The sequence below is a fragment of the Myripristis murdjan genome, chromosome 21 (genome assembly GCF_902150065.1).
Source record: "Myripristis murdjan chromosome 21, fMyrMur1.1, whole genome shotgun sequence".
In the NCBI taxonomy this organism is placed as follows: Eukaryota; Metazoa; Chordata; class Actinopteri; order Holocentriformes; family Holocentridae; genus Myripristis; species Myripristis murdjan.
Genome location: NC_044000.1, coordinates 25,043,327 through 25,063,200, shown reverse-complemented (window position 1 = coordinate 25,063,200; position 19,874 = coordinate 25,043,327). Strand labels below are relative to the sequence as shown.

The 19,874-nt window shown below is 40.3% G+C and overlaps 1 protein-coding gene and 2 non-coding genes across 3 annotated transcripts; 1 reads left to right on the top strand and 2 right to left on the bottom strand.

Moving 5' to 3' along the window:
• Positions 1–11,685: 11,685 nt before the first annotated feature.
• On the bottom strand, positions 11,686–11,795 carry trnal-caa (transfer RNA leucine (anticodon CAA)). Its single transcript has 2 exons — positions 11,758–11,795; positions 11,686–11,731 (listed from the first exon to the last, which is right to left on the bottom strand). It is a non-coding gene; the product is annotated as a tRNA-Leu (tRNA).
• Positions 11,796–12,694: 899 nt separating this feature from the next.
• On the bottom strand, positions 12,695–12,804 carry trnal-caa (transfer RNA leucine (anticodon CAA)). The gene is made up of 2 exons: positions 12,767–12,804; positions 12,695–12,740 (listed from the first exon to the last, which is right to left on the bottom strand). It is a non-coding gene; the product is annotated as a tRNA-Leu (tRNA).
• A 1,284-nt stretch (positions 12,805–14,088) lies between these two features.
• dhrs12 (dehydrogenase/reductase (SDR family) member 12) lies at positions 14,089–19,851 on the top strand. The gene is made up of 10 exons (XM_030080725.1): positions 14,089–14,288; positions 15,304–15,437; positions 15,552–15,634; positions 15,866–15,958; positions 16,071–16,152; positions 16,824–16,885; positions 17,486–17,590; positions 17,704–17,794; positions 17,944–18,081; positions 18,938–19,851. The coding sequence occupies exons 1-10, from the start codon at positions 14,233–14,235 to the stop codon at positions 19,048–19,050; spliced, it is 957 nt and encodes a 318-aa protein (XP_029936585.1). The 5' UTR covers positions 14,089–14,232; the 3' UTR covers positions 19,051–19,851.
• Positions 19,852–19,874: the final 23 nt, after the last annotated feature.

Here is a 19,874-nt window from a genome sequence, read left to right as displayed (position 1 = left end):
ATGTGGATACAGCTCTAGAGCCTTTCAAATCTTCACCATAACGCTTGGTACCACATGAAACCACACGCTCTTGTACAAAAAGTCCTGTACAAAGTGTGTCCAGGACATTGAAGATATGTCATCGTGTTAATTTAATGTTTACCCATTTGTTCCCATTGAATTAGTACACTTCATTACATATGAAGCTATAAACAATGGTGCTGGTGTATTTACAGATGTTACACAATGAGCAGCATTAAAAAAAAAAAAAAAAAAAAAAAAAACGGACCCCAAAGCTAATACAAGGGTTAACATACCCATATATTTCATGACTCCACACATTTTAATATTAGCTGTTTTTTTCTAAGGAGCTAGTCTTAATGAGGCCGCCCTCTGCCTGTACATCAGAGGGCTGTACTACGAAGGAGGCTCAACACACCCAGGCTTTGTGTTCACTATCATGGTCAACAAAACCTAAAGCTCCAATCAAAGTTAAGTGGTATCACGACGGTGGTTATCATCAAGGTTTGTTAAGTCCGGCTGTCAGCTTTGTGCTCTGTGCGCGTTCACATAAATGAATCACCACGGGCTGCTCCCGTCCAATCATCACCCTCGGATGCCGTGACAGTCACCGTTATAATATAAGGGGTTTCCTTTAAAAAAGTAGGCTACTATAACAAAGTCTGTGATACAACGGAATATTTCTAACAAACGTGCAGTCTGTGCACCACTAATAGTATACACAATTTTCCTGGAGCACTTCCGGGGTTACCAACAGTTATGGGTGAAACATCCGGTTGACTCAGGCACAATGCGGAAGTAGCTATTTGTATACGTTACTCTCGTCTTTTACAACGGTAGTTAGGTCGCTACTTTTTTTTTTTTTTTGCTTTACATCGATCATAATGGCGAGATGGGAGCACACCACAACAACGATCAGATGGGGGGAAGTATCATTGCCCCTCCCCTCCTCTATCAAAGATTGGGAGGATGAAGTTAAGAGGTGGCCAAGGATAACGTACACTAGTATTTTTAGCTATGTCATCAATGCTGTAGATTGCAATGGTCAGGCTATGAATAATATGAAGAGCGCCGAAGCATATCAGTACTTGCACAGCAACAAAGTAGGACCCGTGCTGATCAAGTCTCTTGGTAATGACATGGTCTACCTCAAAGCTAACATTGAGCTAAGTCAAGCCCTGACTGTCCCACACCGCCAGGCTTGGGTTCTAGCTTTGATGTCAGGTGAAGTGCAGACAGCAGGCTGCACCTGCATAGCAGGTGCAGGACGTTCCTGCAGCCATGCAGCAGCTATCATGTGGAAGGTTAGTTGCAAGCTGAGTGTAGAAGTCATTCAACCATCTGTTGTCTATGTTGTATTTTGTCGTAGTATTGTTTCAGGTTGTTGTCACTCTGTTCCAGATGTAGCATACCTGCAAACTTGTCACTTTTCAGCTACAGTCACCTTATGTCAACCAGGGAAGTTGAATTGAATTTTTTAGGGGTTTCACCCTGTAATGCCTGACCCCAGAAATAATGGACAGAAATTTTAGATTTAGAGTTTTTTTTTTTTTTAAACTGGAGTATTTATTGAACCTTCTGACAAATTATATATATATAGACATACATACATACATACATACATATCAGACTGTCAGCACAGCTCCCCCTGCTGAGAATGTGTTCCCGCGGCTCTGTAAGGGGGTACATGTTCAGCACAGTTATAGCTAGCTAGCCAGGTCTAGGTGAAGGTACGCTGAAAAGTGAAGTACATTTGTTGTAATGGTGCATTAATTTGTACAGCCTCTCCCTCTGTATGTAGGTTGAAAATGCAGTGAGACAGGGAAAGACAGGATTGACATGTACTGATATGCAACGACGTTGGAATGCAGGGAGAAAAAAAGAATGTAGGGCTGAAGAAAGCTACAAACATCAATTTCAAACATCACAAACCAAACCATACTGTCTCAGACCCACTGCCATCATCATCATCATCATCATCAGATCCAACTCCCTCTCCCCATATTTTTAAGAACCATGCAGAGTTCAAATCCCATGTTGATGCAAGCACAATGGTCCCACTTTTTCAGCTTCCTACAGGTGGTCTCCTACAGTTATGCTATAGAGCCAAGACTAGTGATGTAAGCCAGGCTGTTGAGGGTGTCTTACCTTTTTCTCACATACCCCACAATGCACATGGCACAGAGCTGAGCTGTGAGAAACGTCATTTGTTCTATGAAAGCTACATAAACCTGACCCCAAAACAATCTGAATTATTGACCCGTGAGACCCAGACCCAAAGTCACTCCCAAATGTGGCATGATGCCAGAATGCTGCGTCTCACAGCAAGTACGGCCAAAAAAGTCCTCCAACGCCTCATAACCGACCCAGCAAAGTTCATCAGTGAACATTTATATCCCACATTCATGGGTAACACAGCAACCAAGACAGGTCAAGCCCATGAGGAAAAGGCCATCCAGATGCTGGAGGAAAGAGGCAATTCAGTGGAGAGGAAAGGCCTAATCCTGCATCCTGGCCATCCCTGGTTGGAGCCAGCTCTGATGGAGTCCTGAACCAGACGCAGCTGCTTGAGGTGAAATCTCCACAGGGATCACTAGCAGCGTTTCTGCAACGGCCTCGTGAAGACGTCCAACCCCTGGATCGTGAGCAGTTCCATCTGGTTTACAATGGACAAGGTGGATACTACCAACAGGTAAGTCAGAGTATACACACATCCAAAACCCACTACTGCTACTTGTCATGTGACTAATATTTAGGAGCCCTCTATCTGGCAATGACTAACGATAAGCACTGTACTGCTACATTATTTTTTCCAGATTCAGTTGACCATGCTGTGTATGGGACTGGAGAGCCGCAAGCTGGTGATCTGGACACCAAGCAAGAGCCTAGAATTGGATGTGCCTTTTAATAAGGACTATGCAGAGAAACAAATGCATACACTGCAGGGTTTTTACTTTATGCATATGCTACCCAGGCTGGTTGATGATTTCCTGGCCAAGAAGGTAAAGCTCTGCCTGAGGTACTTGGAGCTGGTGAAAAGTTAGAGAAGGGTGATCGAATCTTCAGTTTTTTAGGGCGAGTGCACATAAATGAACATGTAGGCTACAACTGAGGTACAAAAAAAAAACGTTCAGTGACAGAGCAAAGTTAAAAGTAACAAAGAAAACAAAGTAAAGAAAGTAATTTTCATGAGAAAACAGAGTAAAGTGTAACAGTGTTTGAAGTTAAAATGCCTACAGTAAGTACCAAGGAATGTAATTACATGATAAATTATATTGCACTATGCCCTATTGCAGTTTGTAAATAGTTCTGATATTTGTTAAAATACTGTACTAAATACACATTTTTATGAAATGTTAGGTCACATTTCTTCCAATCAAATTAGATTCCATGATTTGCTGATATTCAACCACAATACAACACAGTTAATTAAACGCTGGCACACAAATGTCTGACAGCAGATTTATGTTTATTCTGAGACAAGATGTTTCATTGATGTCATTGACTGCACCAGTATGAACAAGTAAACACAGTATCATCAGGATGGAGAGCATGACAAATGGTATGAGTAGGAAAAGTGCCTTATTTAAGTGAATACATTCTCCCCCCACTCTACCCTCCCTTCCTCCCCCCTCCCTCCCTCCCCCTCTGCTGTTCTCCAGTCATGTGTTAGACATTCTGTCTATTTGCTAGAGATAAGCTCTTCCCTAAGATTGACAAGAGCTGCACAAATTTTAAGTATCTTGTCAAATTTAGGCACCAGAAGAATAGGCACAGTTTGAGAGAGGATCTTGAACACCTTCAGCCGTACTAGAAACCCTGAGCTCTGTGTGATAAACTTATCACTGCACTTCCCACCATAAGCCTCAGAGATGAACATAATCAATCCTGATGGGGCAACTGCCACAAGATATTTTACAGTATTACTGGCATAATAATGACTATATGATTCGGTCCTTGCATCCTTATTTGTAGCTTTCTGCAAAACACTCTCTGAGCAGTCAATAACACAAGTAGTGTTAGAAAAATGCTTCTTAAAAACCTGTGGCATAGAAGCTTTTATGGTATCACGAGGCAGCCATGGAATGAGAACACTGGTGTTTTCAACAATGACATCTATCCAGAATGTCACTGTTTTGCTGACCTGACTGACAGACACTTTAAAGCGTCTCGCTATATCAGCGATAACTAAGTTCAGTTTAAGTTTCATTAGTGTCAATAGAATTTGGTCACCAACTGGCATTTTTGATGATGTGGGGGTAAAACCTTGTAAACAAGACACAAGAGTATTGAATTCAAGTAGTGGAATCCCTGTGTACAGTAAACTGTCTGCATCATTTTTCAGTGTAACATCTGCAACTGACGGTGACCCCTCTGGGGCTGGTACAGTCGTCACGCCACTGATGATGGGTCTTTTGGAGTAGATATGGTCTTCCATAGCAGGGTCTGACCACTGTGTCTGGGCATCATGGACGGTCTTTGCAGGAGGACCTGGCTGTTCAACTTTCCCCACACCGGTCTCATCTGATTGATGATAAGTTGAGTAGGAGAGAAGATTCATTTCTGAACCCACCCAGAGGCTATTCTGATTCTAGTAACAAAAATAAAAGACAAATACATACTATCAAAACTCAACACACCTGTTGTTGTGACAAGTTTGTCAACCCCCACACTGAGGCGACGTCTCTGCCTGTCTGGTGGCATTGGGTTGGGACCTGGCTCTTCAGCCTCCACCACACCAGATTCATCTGCAGGTGATGACCGGCGTTATATAACATAAATGCCACTGACACCAAATAATGACACATTGATAACAAATAATCACACAGTAATATCTGTAACAACAATCTAAAAGATCTATTCCACCCAGTTCCACTCTGCTGAATGTCAGCCTATCTGAGAGAGGGGAAGGGAGAAGAGGGATCAGATGGAGAGAGACTTGTCTGACATGTCAAACAGAATGATTTTAAGTGTGTGTGTGTGTGTGTGAGAGAGAGAGAGAGAGAGAGAGAGAGAGAGAGAGAGAGAGAGAGAGAGAGAGAGAGAGAGAGAGAGAGAGAGACTAGTCTGCTGTGGCTACTTTAAAACCAATAATGACTTTAAGTGTATTTGAGTGTGTGTGTGTGTGTGTGTAGGAGAGCGAGAGAGAGAGAAAGAGAGGGGGAGGGAGACTAGTTTATAGCATTGGCTACTTTAAAACCAATAATGACACAACTAAGCAACCGTAGGCTACTTAACTTACTTTTTACATTTGTGTCGACTCTCCTGACGAGGTGGCGTCTTTTCTTTTCGGGTGGTCTCTCGTAACCCAGATACAATGTTGGATAAGGGTTGTCCTCAGATGGCTTTTTAACCACAAAATGAAATGAGTAAACATACAAAGTCTTGGGAGGCTTTTTTAAGATAAGTGAAAACGGTAGATTTGCGGACATGGGCAGTCCACTTCTCTTTTCCGTTGGTGGTCAGGTTCAAGGCATTCTGAATTAAGCCATTCGTTACGTTTCCTGAGTTTCCTCTGGTTGTATGTACAACCATGGACAGCACATGATGTCCCTGAACTCCGGGACATCTCACCACACAACAATACAAAGCCTTACATACAAACCACTAACATTAAATCCAGTAAACGACAAACCACCAGCCAGCTCGAATCGTTTAACCCCTTAACTGCTACTTCTGATGGCGCACCAGAAGTTTGTAACATAACCGCTGATAACGGTTTCCCCAGCTACTCCCCCGGGAAAATTGTGGATACCTGCATTGTGCAGATATACTATTAGCGCCACGCACACTGTTTGCCCTACTGTGAGCGCACAACTTCTATCAGTGGCATTCCTGACTCTTGGCTCAACAAGTGAGCAAGTGTAGCGTATTCCCTCAGATGAAAATCTGTACCGCTCATGGAGAATATCATCAGGAAATGCCAGCGGATCCCTAAATCCTCTCCGTAATGAGCCACGGACAATCCTGGCTCCCAGGTCCACCGGATCATCAATGAACGGTGACGCCATCTCCAAAATAGTTAAATGGTGATAAAAGCGCCGCTTTTATAGCCGGGCGGGTTAAACTTAACTCATAACCTGGTCGGGACCAGGTTATGAGTTAAGCATAAGCTACCATGGTTAAAAGAGAGCCACCTTCGTGATACAGGAAAGCCTGGCTTTAGACTCATCCTACCTCGCTAACCCACTAAACCTGCTTCGTAGTACACCCTCTGCACAGGCCTAACTTAACTAAGCTTGACTCTAGTTCACCACTGACCCTAGGGCTGTACTACGAAGGAGGCTCAACATACCCAGGCTTTGTGTTCACTATCAGGCTCAACAAAACCTAAAGCTCCAGTCAAAGTTAAGTGGTATCACGACGGTGGTTATCATCAAGGTTTGTTAAGTCCGGCTGTCAGCTTTGTGCTCTGTGCGCGTTCACAGAAAAGGGGGCGTTTTGGCGTCATATGATTCTACTTCCGCGAAAAATGGACCGTTCACGGGCTGCATATTTCACGCAAGAGGAGCAGTTTGTCTCCATGGAAAGCTCTGAAAATTTTAAAAATAAAATTAACGCCAAGAGCAACACTGTGGCACATAACACATAAGGCGAGAGAGGAGTGCTGGCAGAAAATTGCTGACCGAGTGAATGTGTAGGTCAACACTGACTCTCATTATATTTTGTATATTCATTCAGTATTATGAATTTTAGTTTAGAAATATGTAACTTCAATAGCTTTATGGGAGTGCTGTCTAGGAATTATAGGTAAAGTCTGAGGTTAAGTCAGGTGACTGAAGGTGTGTGTGGGTGAGTCTAGCAGTTGGTTACCATGGTTACATGACAATTTTGACCTCTATTTACGCTGCTTAGAGCTACTTGTGAGTAGTTTCAGATAACTGTTCGTTACATTTGAAGTTTAACTAGAATTATGGAGCCATTTCTGTTGATGTTTGTTCCTTTATTGTTAAATCTTTTTTTCTAAATCGGAATAAGTGGCGTTTGGAGTGCGTTTGAATCACCACGGGCTGCTCCCGTCCAATCATCACCTTCGGATGCCGTGACAGTCACCGTTATTAGCCTACATAAGGTGTTTCCTTTAAAAAAAAAAAAGTAGGCTAATATAACAAAGTCTGTGATACAACGGAATATTTATAACAAACGTGAAGTCTGTGCACCACTAATAGTATAGGCTACCTACATTGTGCAGATATAGCCTACTATTAGCGCCACGCACACCGTTTGCCCTACTGCGCACAACGTCTATCCGTGGCATTCCTGACACTTGGCTCAACAAGTGAGCAAATGTAGTGTATTCCCTCAGATGAAAATCTGTACCGCTCATGGAGAATATCGTCAGGGATCCGCACGATCCCTAAATACTCTTTGTCTCCGTAATGAGCCACGGACAGTCCTGGCTCCCAGCTCCACAGAATCATCAGTGAACGGTGACGCCATCTCCAAAAGAGTTAAATGGTGATAAAAGCGCCGCTTTTATATCCGGGCGGGGTTAAACTTAGCTCATAACCTGGTCGGGACCAGGTTATGAGTTAAGCATAAGTTACCATGGTGATCTAGCCGGGTTAAAAGAGAGCCACCTTCGTGATACAGGAAAGCCTGGCTTTAGACTCAACATGCCTCGTTAACCCACTAAACCTGCTTCGTAGTACACCCCTCCTGACTCCAGCGTACAAAAGTTTACAAAATTTAAATTAAAACTAAAAAATTAATAGCTATCTTCTAACATTAATCTCATCCTAATGTTAACTAAAACCACCTCCTGACACACTAGCTAGCCCAATGTGTCGTCTGTCTTAATCAGGCTAACCTTACTTATGCTAATGGAAATTATTTTGACAAGGCCTCGGTAAATATTTTCGCCGGTTAACAATATTGACAACGTCGCTAATCGAAAACACCCACTTGTTTTGTCGTGTATACAAGCAAAGACGCACACCAGTCGAAAGAATAAACAAAATCAGGACTTACCAGAGGCCTGTATCACGAAGCAAGCTTAGTTTTCCCTGGATTTCTCAGACCTATCTCGGCTTCACTAACCGAGATCATGGTGATCAGGGATAAGCGGTATCATGACGCTGCTCATCAACTCGCTCATTCGACCCAGGTTCGCCTCATCAAGAGCCGTGAACGCGCACGTATAAGGGGCGGAGTCTGAGGCAGCCGACCAATCACAAACATGAGCCACAAGGAAAAACGCACAGTAATAATTCACAGCGGAGGAGCAGCGTATTATAGTGGAAAAGTATGAGCAGGAAAAACAAAATGTACACACTAAATCGAACACCGTGGCTGCCGCCAAGAGAAGGCGGAATGCTTGGCAATGTATTGCCGACTGCATAAATGTGTAAGTTACACATCAATAAAAATTAAACACAAGAACATCATTGCATTTGGTAAGTTCGCCTTTTTATTACAGCCTGTAATAATATGCTATAATAATATAAAGCTGACGCCACAATTCAATCACGTCAGTATATCAGGTTGATAGCCTGAATAAAATCATAAACTGAGCTGCGTTAGAACTTAGCAGGAACAAAAGGCAAATATAAAAGCCGACTCACCCTCTTGAATGAAGGGGACAAATGATCCTTTTTCACATTTGCATGAGCGAGCTGTCAATCAGGCCCATTCTCTCACCCAGGAATAATTTGCCCCCCAAAAATATTTAGAGCTAATTAATTGTGCCATTTTGTCCCTAAAATGTTGTGGAAACGCCTCTAAAAATACTTTAAATGATCAAATATCCTTTAATTATCTCTCATTTCTGTTTTCCTCTCCCACAGAATATCAGCTCTATATGGCAGGCAGCTTTTAGCCAGGCTGAGTTGTGCTTTTTCACATTAGTATTACATTATTATTATTACACTTTCTCTCATACAGAGAGTCGTCGGCAAAATCTAACGGATATGACCGGTCAGGGGAAATCCTTTCACGCCGTAATGCTCTCCTCCCTTTTTGGACTCGTTGTTCAAGGGGATCCTCAATGATTGGGCAGGCCACGTTTTGGCAAACAGCTGATTGGCCAGGGGGCGGTGCTTTATGTGGGATTAAACCCTCTCAATATAATGTAGTCCAGTACAAGACCTCTGCACACTACAACCTCAATAATAAACATAGAATTAAACTGACACATTCTCCACAATGTCAAAAACTGAGCTTTACAAACTTTGTTAAAAGGTAGAATTTATAGCAGAGCTGTTGCACTGAACTGTGTTAGATTGGTCAGGTGGACCTAATAAAGTGGCCACTGAGTGTATTGTGTTAAACTTTGTTTTTAATGCTAACATTTATTTCTCTTTAAACACTCCAGCCACATAATTACACATCATCCACAAAACGCTGCCAGCCTGTGCAGGAGGTGGCTGTTTGATGTTGGTAAATGTGTGTGTTTGCAGTGTGTGGTGATGAACAAAAGCTGAAAGCTTGGGTAAGGATTACAAAGAGGAACCCAGAAAAAATAAAATAAAATAAAATATATGATGCTGCTATTCAAAGTCTTTGTCTCCATGGAGAAGGCTGCAGCACCCCCTGCTGTCTGAAAAATGCCAAATGCTTAATTTAGAGCACTTGGGAAGGTCCAGCACCCTGAAATACCTTTTTCAAGACTTTTTCTCTACGCATTGCAGCCAAACATGAAAATAAGCAGGCCTTCTCAGTCCTAGGTGTGGACCCGAGTCACATGTCTCAGACAGGAGCCTTTTGACTTGGAAAGAACTGACAGCCAACCTTCCCTAAAGCCAAAGATTAAAAATTGTGCCATTTAAAACTGCTTGTAGGCTCCCTAATGGTACAAGGGGAAATAAGGAAATTACCTTTTACCTCTCATACTAAACATGACTTAGTCTTAAACAAGACCATAGACATTAACGCATAACCAATATTAACTGCAGGGAGAGAAGGCAGGAGGGACAGAGGAGCTCGAGTGTGCATACATTTGTGTGAAGGTGAACAGAGGTGGAGTTTGCATGTTCTCCCCGTGTCTGCGTGGGTTTCCTCCGGGCACTCCGGTTTCCTCCCACCGTCCAAAGACATGCAGGTTAGGTGAATTGGAGAAGCTAAATTGCCCCTAGGTGTGAGTGTGTGTGTGAATGTCGGTGTTTGTCTGTCTGCCTTGTGATGGACTGGCGACCTGTCCAGGGTGTTTCACTGCCTTCGCCCTATGTGCGCTGGGATTGGCTCCAGCACCCCCCCGCGACCCTAGTGAGGATAAGCGGTTAAGAAGATGAATGAATGAATGAATGAACAGAGGTGTGTGTGGGTGTGTGCATGTGCGCATGGTAAGGAGAGAAAGAAGGGGAAAGCCAGATGTGAGAGGAGTGAGTGAAAAAATGAACACAAGAAGTGGGCCCTGTTGTTATTTGGAATAAATTAAATGCAAGTCATTTCAGGACCCTTTTTTAATCTCTAAATTATATACCCAAATACAATAGATGCAATAAATAATACATACTGTACCATACCATACCTACATACAACAAGTTAATAGACAACAACAATTTTATACCCAAATATATTAAAAGTTAAGATAGACTAGTAAGGTGAAATGGGGTGTGCTAACAGGACATGGGCAATAATTTACCCAATCAGGGCAGCCAGAGGTAAAATAAATTAATAAATCAATAAAGTAAGATAGGTAAAGAGCACATAGTGGCTTGTTAAAGACTTGAACCTCAGAGTTTAGGACTATCTCAACCTGGGACTTGCAAAACAATGACTTGGACCCACCTCTTTAAGTTCAGAGCGGAAATTAATTTGAGGTTGGAATATAGCAGGTTAGATAATTCTGTGTGTAACTTCCTTGTAGTTAGATAGCAGGGTGGGACTTAGGTAAGTATGAACATTACTCTTTTCCACAGAACGTTTTGCAGGTAAGTCCAAGGATTTTTTTTTTTTTTTTTTTTTTTTTTTTTAAATTCCTGATGAGAACAGGATGTAGATACTAAAGTTGGACTATATACCTGTTAAGGACAGCAAAATATCCCCTGGAGTATATAGCCTACATCTATTCCTGAAATCTTGTTGTTGTTTGCTTCTAAAAAAAAAAAAAAAAAATGTAGGAACTTGACAATTCATGATTTAGAAAAGATTATACAGACATTTATCGACAGTAAGCCATATTACCATAATAGCATTTTTCAGGTCTCCACAGGTCTCTTAAACAGCAACTTCAAAAAACTTTGTTTAAGTGTGGCTGCTACAAAAATAATTAAATAAATGAATTAGTAAATTAATAAATTAATTTTAAAAATCTGAACGCATTACACAAATTCTAAGGTCTCTGCACTGCCTTTACAGTATTGATTTTAAAATACTGCAGCTTGTCTATAGCCAAAACACATCTGGGTCTAACTTAAAGAGGAACTCACATTTACTGGCTTTTATCAGGTTTTATGTTAATTACCGTTTAGCCCATTTTATTATCGTTTTTTTTTTTTTTTTTTAATCTTTAGACTTTCTTATTAAAGCTTTTGCTGCCTTACATCATCCACTTTGAACTCCCTCTGTGATGTGATGTACCCTACAAATAAACTTGTCTCACATTATCACAAATTATTGTTAATGCTTACATCTCCTTGCAAACATATCACGGCATGTATTTATAGCACTTAGTTTTTGTTAAAGGAATTCTAAACATAATGATTATCCATTATTCACTGCAGTTGATTTCGGGTCAAAATGGGTTGTCAGAAGTGGGATTCGAACCCACGCCTCCATTCGGAGACCAGAAATCCCGCTTCTCAGGAAGGTTTGAACCTTGAGTCTGGCGCCTTAGACCGCTCGGCCATCCTGACAACTGCGCTCAGGTGGCCGCTGGGAGCGTTTTTCATGACAACTAGGTGCGATAACGCGATCGGGCGTTACATATTATTAAGCCAAAACCTATTTTCTAACGCGTGATAGACTTAATGCACGGAGGAAACTCAGGAAATTAATGAATCTTGTCCATTAAAGCTACATTAGACTCGAGTTAGTGTAACAATGTGTAGTCTAAACCGCAATAAACGTCTACACTCTCATTTGCACCGCTACCTTACATCACTGCATTAGTAGCATGTTATCCTAGGTCAGATTGTATATTTATTATATTTATCATATTTGTTACAGTTGTTGGGTATCCTTGATTTTTTATTATATCACTTTAGACTTGTATATATTTATTTTTGTATCATATATACAGATTTTTATACTTTTATTCTGTGTATACTTACAAGTTGAATTATATATTATATAAAAATGGTTTCCGTAAGGCTGAACTGAGTCTGACAGTCTCTGCCACCGAGTACCGAACATCAGGGACTGCCACATGGAAATTATGTTATAAATTATATGAGTATAGGCTATGTCTATTTTATTGATATTCTATTCTGTAGATATTTTGCAGCTACAAAAGGTTCAAAAGCGAAAAGTCTATGGATATTCTTTAAATATCTTTTAGTAGGCTATGTTTTATTTTTTTATGATGCTTATAGCGTATGCAGCGTTTCTTCCCCCTTATGTTCTTTGTATTAATCCACTTTATTTTGTCATTTGTTTTATTTTTCTAAAGATATATATTTCTCTACTAGTGTTAAGAGGTATATTTTGTGTTGTCCACCGTTGTTTCCTATGTTATGTCTAGACAATTTGCTGCTGTAAGACAAGAATGCCCCAGTCTTGGATCAGTGAAGTCTTTGCTGAGCTCAAAAGGGTTTGTCAGAAGTGGGATTTGAACCCACGCCTCCATTCGGAGACCAGAAATCCCGTCACACCGGAAGGTTTGAACCTTGAGTCTGGCGCCTTAGACCACTCGGCCATCCTGACAACTGATGTGTGCGGCGCAAACAGCCACTAATATAATGAAACACAAATATCTAATATGCTGTCTGTCACACACCCACTTACTGTATTTATTGAATAAACACTTTTATAAATAATGGTCAGATTTCCAATCAAAGCTCTTGAAGAAAACACTTCGACATTAAGACAGGCAGATTCATTATAGCTACTGTTAGAAGCTTCAGCTAACGGAAGTGGGTATAAACACAATGCAACGTTCAGGTACACTCGGATTATCAGATTTCCAACTTGTAAATTTCCGACCTGCGAAACGTTCACGGCGTGAGGCAGCTGTGGGAAAATGGACTGCAACAAGACGAGGCATCTGATTTGGGAGCATCATAATCTCTATTTTAGGTTATAATGTTTTTTTTTTGTTTTTTTTTGTTTTTTAATCTCCTATAGTGGGCTATCACTCCTATAATTCTCATAATATCCCTGCGTTTTATTAATTTTATGTCCATCCTGATGTAAAGCACATTGAACTGCATTGTGCAAGAAAGGTGCTACACAAATTGCTTTGGACGAAAATGTAGGTTTTTTTTTTTTTTTTTTTTTTTTTTTACACAGAATTACTACCAATTAATCGTTACTGACATAAAATACATTAAAACCTTGTCGAACTCTAACCATAGTAATATTTCATGTTGCTTATTAAATACTTGTGCTGTTTAAATTTTTTAAATTGATTGTAATTTCAATTAGTGTTAATAAACCTTTTCAATTTTTGTTTTATTTTGTTAACCAAAATTAGATCCATTATTATGGGAATTCACAAAAGTATAATATTACTTATTAAGCAGTTTTACTTTATCTATGTATTTATTTATTTCATTTCATTTTATTTTATTTTGGCAACCAGTCAGTATAGTAATCATGGTTACCACAAAGTGTGACAGAAAAAAAATAAAACTGTGGTTACTAGGCTACATAAAAATCACAAGAAACCATAATGTCTTTTTTTTGTTTGTTTTTTTTTTTTTACTGGGTATAATATTAATCTTAGTTTTCTAATAGAATAAATATAACTACTTTTTACATGGGGGAGAAATTACGTTCAAATTAAAAATATTTTGCAGACAATAACTTAGGCACTTGTTGAGGAAAAATAAATAACGCATGCTCTTTCACTAATGGCAACACCTCAGTGCAACACAATGGATAGGAGAGGATTAATAGCAAAGTGTTGACAGCAGGGGCGCTATAGCCTTCACTTCCCCTTCTCGTGGTCGGGCCATGTGACCGCCCGACTCCTTCCAGTTTACTACATAACCTCCCGCAGTCATGTCATCCTTATGAAACCCGTAAACACTGAGGCTTTAGGCTTGAACTGTCATAACCAGCTGCACACACACACACACGCACACACACACACTGCAGACCACTGGAACTGGACATCCGTGCGCATTTAATATGTCGATCTACAGGAATGCTGTTTGGTTTGTGAAAGGACTGCAGGAGTACACAAAGTAAGTGGCATTTCGACTGGGGGCTGTTTCATGTAACATAGTCAAAATACACAGTCACTGGTAGGTTATATATATTATTTTGTGCCACACCCTAATTGTACATTAATGGACATCAGAGTAAAGCTCGTTTGATTGACTAAACAAGTTCAGTGATGAGTCCGTGTCTCTTGTAAAGATTATTTACTCCATCACTGTTGCCATAGGTCAGGAGGCTCATTAAAATACGTTACAGTAAAAACTATACATCATGAACACACATCTATTCTACATATACATATTGTAGTCTGAAGATATTTTGTAGATAAATTTCATCATACACAGTCTGTACAAAGGTTCAAAGGTGAAAGGTCTATGGCTATTCTATAGATGTATTTACAATTTATATTTCTCTTACAGAAAAGGTTTTTGTTATTTCTAACATTCTTTGCATTGATCCACTTTATTTATTTGGTTATTTGCTGTGTTTTATTTTTCTAGAGATACGTATTTCTCTCTCTAGTGTGGTTAAGTGTATTTTGTGTGCCTACTATTGATCAATAAAGCCTATATATCTATCTCTCTGTCTATCTAGTACAACTCTGATTTCTGTCATTCAGTTTAGAGAAAACCGAGCCTCATCCCTACATTGGTCAGTCTATGTAATGTAAATGTCGCCCATTTAAGTCACATGTTGATTTGGTGGCCCAGGACACCTCATCTGGGTGCAAGAACTCATACAGAAACATCCCGTGGGTTGACAAATGTATGGCACCATTAATTTTTTTAAGGAGGAGCCCCTGATTTTACACCTCAGTGTCAGTGGCATTTGCTGTCCTGGGGCACAGACATAACATCATAACATCGTAATAACTTATTAAAGGTTGTCTTGCACCGCCTCTCTCAATTTTCAGTAAAAGAGGTGGAATGCCATCATGTGTACATTGTGTCATTGTGCCCTTAACTGCACTGTAATTGCACTGTAACTCATTTAGTGTTTTTTTTTTTTTTTTTTTTTGCTGAACTTTGCTCTCAACAGGTGTGGCTATGAGGCCGCAGCAAAGCATTTCACTCCGGCGGACCTCGATGTAAACTTGAATGGCAGGTCCTTCATGATAACAGGCGCCAACAGTGGGATAGGAAAATCCACGGCTCTGGAAATAGCCAACAGAGGTAAGTTGTCATGGGTGGGCTGCTTGCAGTGTGATTTTTTTTTTTTTTTTTTTTTTTTTGAGTTGATGGGTTGTGATCCTGTCCAACATTACGGTTTCTTTGTTTTGTCCATAGGGGGAACGGTTCATATGGTGTGTCGAAACCAGGGGCGGGCAGAGGCAGCCAGGGATGAAATTATAGAGCAGAGTAAGAATCAGGTGAGGAGTGAGGAGTGTGTAGCTCACACCCTCCATTCATACACATGACAGCCAGGAATGCTACAGTAATACACATTTGGAATAAAACCTCTATAACTATCTATATCATTCAGTGAAAATCCATGATTCATGGTCCCCATCTCTGCTTCTTTAACAGAAACCAGAATTGTTGTCTGTATTGAGGTTTTACATTGTGTGTATTTTTTTTACATATTTGCAATTTATCCCCAGAATGTCCACGTACACATTGTGGACATGTCCAGCGCCAAGCAAGTGTGGGAGTTTGCACAGAATTTCTCTCAAAACAACAGTGTAAATGTACTGGTATGTATGTGTCTAACCCATCGATCATATATTAATACATTAGAGTTACTCAGCAAAGAACCCCAAACAGTATTTTATGTGGTAATTTCACCATTTTCTCCATATTCACCAGATCAACAACGCTGGCTGCATGGTCACCCAGAGGGAGTTGACTGAGGAGGGTTTGGAGAAGAACTTTGCCACAAATACACTCGGTAAGGATGGGAAACTTAATGTCCTGTTGCATTCGATTTCAGTATATAAACAGGGTTGACCCACTTCTAAACGTAGGGTTAGGGTGAAATTCCTTGGCTTCAATTCAACGGAAAAAACAGAAATCCTATCCAGCTCACGCTCCTTTTATTTTTCTCTTTATTTGAAACTTTGTATCAACAGTAACAAGAAACTTTTATATGTTTTGGTTATTTAAATATAGAGGCTACAACAGCACAAGAGCAGTGAGTTAGAAATGCAGATTTGGCCTGTTGACTTCAAGTAGAAAACAAAGCAACCCAACAAAATACTCACATTTCACATTAGATAAATTGTATGAAATTGACCTGCTGTAACAATACAATATAATACAATGGTAAGATTATGTGCTTTAATTTTGATTGACAGTCCTGTAAGCATGACTGCAATTTTAAGTGTTTCAGGGTTTGAACGTACAGGCTAAGATTACATCAGAATAACTGAGTTACAGAGTGAGGGATCAAATAGCATCAGAAGTACAGATACTAAAAACATCAGAAATGCTTTTTTTTTTTTTTTTTTTTTTTTTTTTTTTAAATTGGTGTTGACTTGGTACCAGGGTTTACTTGGAGCATGTATGGAATCCAGGTCATTCGTTACTGACCTGACCCTCTGTGCTCATGTTTTCTTACAGGTACGTACATCCTCACCACAGCGTTGATACCTGCCCTGAAGAAGGTCGAAGACCCCCGAGTGGTGAGTTACGACACACACATATGATCCAATTTTTTATTTTTACTCTTTTTTTTAACTGTCCAATGTTAATATTTAGCTTGAGATGAATTTTTGATCAGTTGAGTTTCACAGCTGAGTTAAGGAATACTCCAAAATGTCAAGAGACAAGATGTTCGATACCATTTTCACCTCTGTACGTCTAGTGGTTCAGTTCGTATGGGTAGCATTTTGTGTTAGCTTAGCATAAAGACTTGAAGTCAATGGGAGTCGTTAGCCTGGCTCTGTCAAAGTGAGAAAATAAACTTTACAGCAACTCTGAAGCTGTCTTATTATTTATTACTATCACAGTAATCCGCACATCACTGGAGGTACAGGTAGATCTGCCACAAATTAACTTATATCAACTCCTTATATCAGCAATGTAATCACTGATGCTTAACTTTATCCTGTGCAAATACTCAACTTAGCATCAATAATAATTTGACTTTTAACTTAGTATTGGCTTTATATCTGTTTGGATTAGGGTTGATACTAAGCTGAATATGAACGTTGGACCAGCCAAATAAAGTAATACCATTTTTAAAATTAAAATTAAAATATATTTGCCACCATCTCCTGCAGATCACTGTGTCCTCTGGAGGCATGCTGACACAGAAGCTGAACGTGGATGACCTGCAGTTTGAGAAGGGGACGTTTGACGGCACCATGGCCTACGCTCAGAACAAAGTAAAGGAGAACAGACCGTAACCGTGCAGCCAAGCGCTTGACACAAATTGTGGTGTTTTTTTTTTTTTTTTTATGCGTGTCTGTTAATGTGCTTTTGTGTTTCATTTGGACAGAGGCAGCAGGTGATCCTGACAGAGAGATGGGCGTCCCAACACAAAGAGATCCACTTTTCCTCCATGCATCCCGGCTGGGCTGACACGCCAGGTAACACCCACAGACACTCAGTGAAATAAAATCACTGATGTGCACTTACTCTCACACTGTGATGAGGAATGATGTTCAATTTACACCAAACTTTTTGAATTGAAGATGCTGCTTTTGTAACCCAGGGTCTTTTTTTCCCCTCTCCACAGCTGTCCAGTCATCCATGCCCGAATTCCACGCCAAGATGAAGAACAAACTTCGGACAGACACCATGGGGGCCGACACCGTGGTTTGGCTGGCCGTGTCTGCAGCCACCACCAAGCAGCCCAGTGGACTTTTCTTTCAGGGTCAGAAACTCGGCTGTACTTAGTCATCTTAGAGCGTTATGAAACATATTTGTAAGGTGATATTCCCATCACTGCTGCCCCACTTTCTCAGTCTGCAGAATAGTGTTTTAGGAAAGAGTTGCGATTGCTCGTTTTAATGTTGATTTTGCGCTTTTAAAAGACACAAATTGGCTACATTGTATCATAATGTAGCAAAGGGAGATTTTGCCGGCAGAGACTTGTGGTTGTCAGGTGATTGAAAGTAGTGAGATCATACCTAACGGGAGACTGAGAAAACACTCAACTCAAGCACACTTGAATAAGGAGACAGAAACTTTGATGCAACCAAATTAAAGTTTTGTGTCATAAGAATGAAACACAACAGAAATGCAGCTTCTTCTGAAAGGAGGGAAACAAACCCTGATAATCTCTCTCCATGCTGGCTGTGTAAGACACCAGGAGGAATAAAAAAGCAAAACAGAAGGGGAACTGGGATGGTTTGCACAAAGTAAAAAATTGCCTCAGGTATCATGTCGTAAACGTGTGCGTGTGTGTGTTTAACGTAACCAATCAGTGGGAGTTTATGTGTCAATGAGGCAATACATGTTTGTGCCGTAATATTGCAATATTTACCTCAGGCTGCAATGAGGTGTCATCACGGTGCAATAACGTCATGTAATGAATGAAGAATCTTTTGTTAAGTGGCTTGTATGTTTTGTTTTGAGGGTGCGGATCATCATCATTACTTTATTTTATCATTAATATTTTAAGGAGGTAATGGATATTGATGCTGCAACTGCCTCCTTCATATCCGCTGCAGCGTTATGATGCAGCATCTCCTGCGTTGTTTCATGTTTGATCATGTGTGTCCTTGCAGATCGCAAAGCCGTGGTGACACACCTGCCTCTGGCCTGGTCCAGGTCTTCACCACAGGAGGACGAGAAGCTGCAGGCCACGTTGGATCAGCTTGCCAACAAGTTCAAACCTTGATGTCGCTGCCATATAGGACTTTTTTTTTTTTTTTTTTGCTGCCGAACACTCCTTACTACAAATATAAAACCTCACGTTTCATAAACTTTCTTGGATGTAAAAGACATTTTTTTTATATTTGAGATGAAACGTCAGGGAACATGCTGCATTCCAAAACGTGGCTTTTTCCATGTTGAGCTCTGCCAAAAACAAACACTAATCACCTCAGGAGAGCAGGAGCTGAACAGATGAAGCAAAACCTTCAGTAATTACTGAGTATAACGATTAAATGTAAATTGATTCCGAAACAAATGATCTCTTATGATTTATGAAGGACAGCTGTGATACTGAACTGCTGAACTGACCTCCCATGGACAAACAACACAAGATGTTGCTCCCTTTTCTCTGTCCTGCCACTGATCTGCAGCGCTACACAGTATCAATCTGACAAACCTGGGAGTTGACATCACAATTCAGGCAATTTTTGTACCAGTTTTTGTAATTTTGTATCATCAATGGTACTTTCTTACCAGCTGTCAACAAATAACGTCTAAGCTACACTGAGCATCAGGATTACAAGAGTTTACACAAGTTTAGTTGTAGATGAGAGCTTCCTGCTTGTCTGGCATGTGGCTTTGAGACAGACATGTTTAAGTTCATAAACAAGGATTGGACAGTAAGAAGTATGAGATAAGCCAGAAGCATAACACTGTGAATGTATAACCTCAGCTACTATCTTAATTTAGCCTTGGTTTTTATGTATTGCTCTTTTAATCATGTACATTTGTATTGTTGTAAAGCACTCCTGTTGTTTCTAAATGTGCTATATAAATAAAAATGACTTG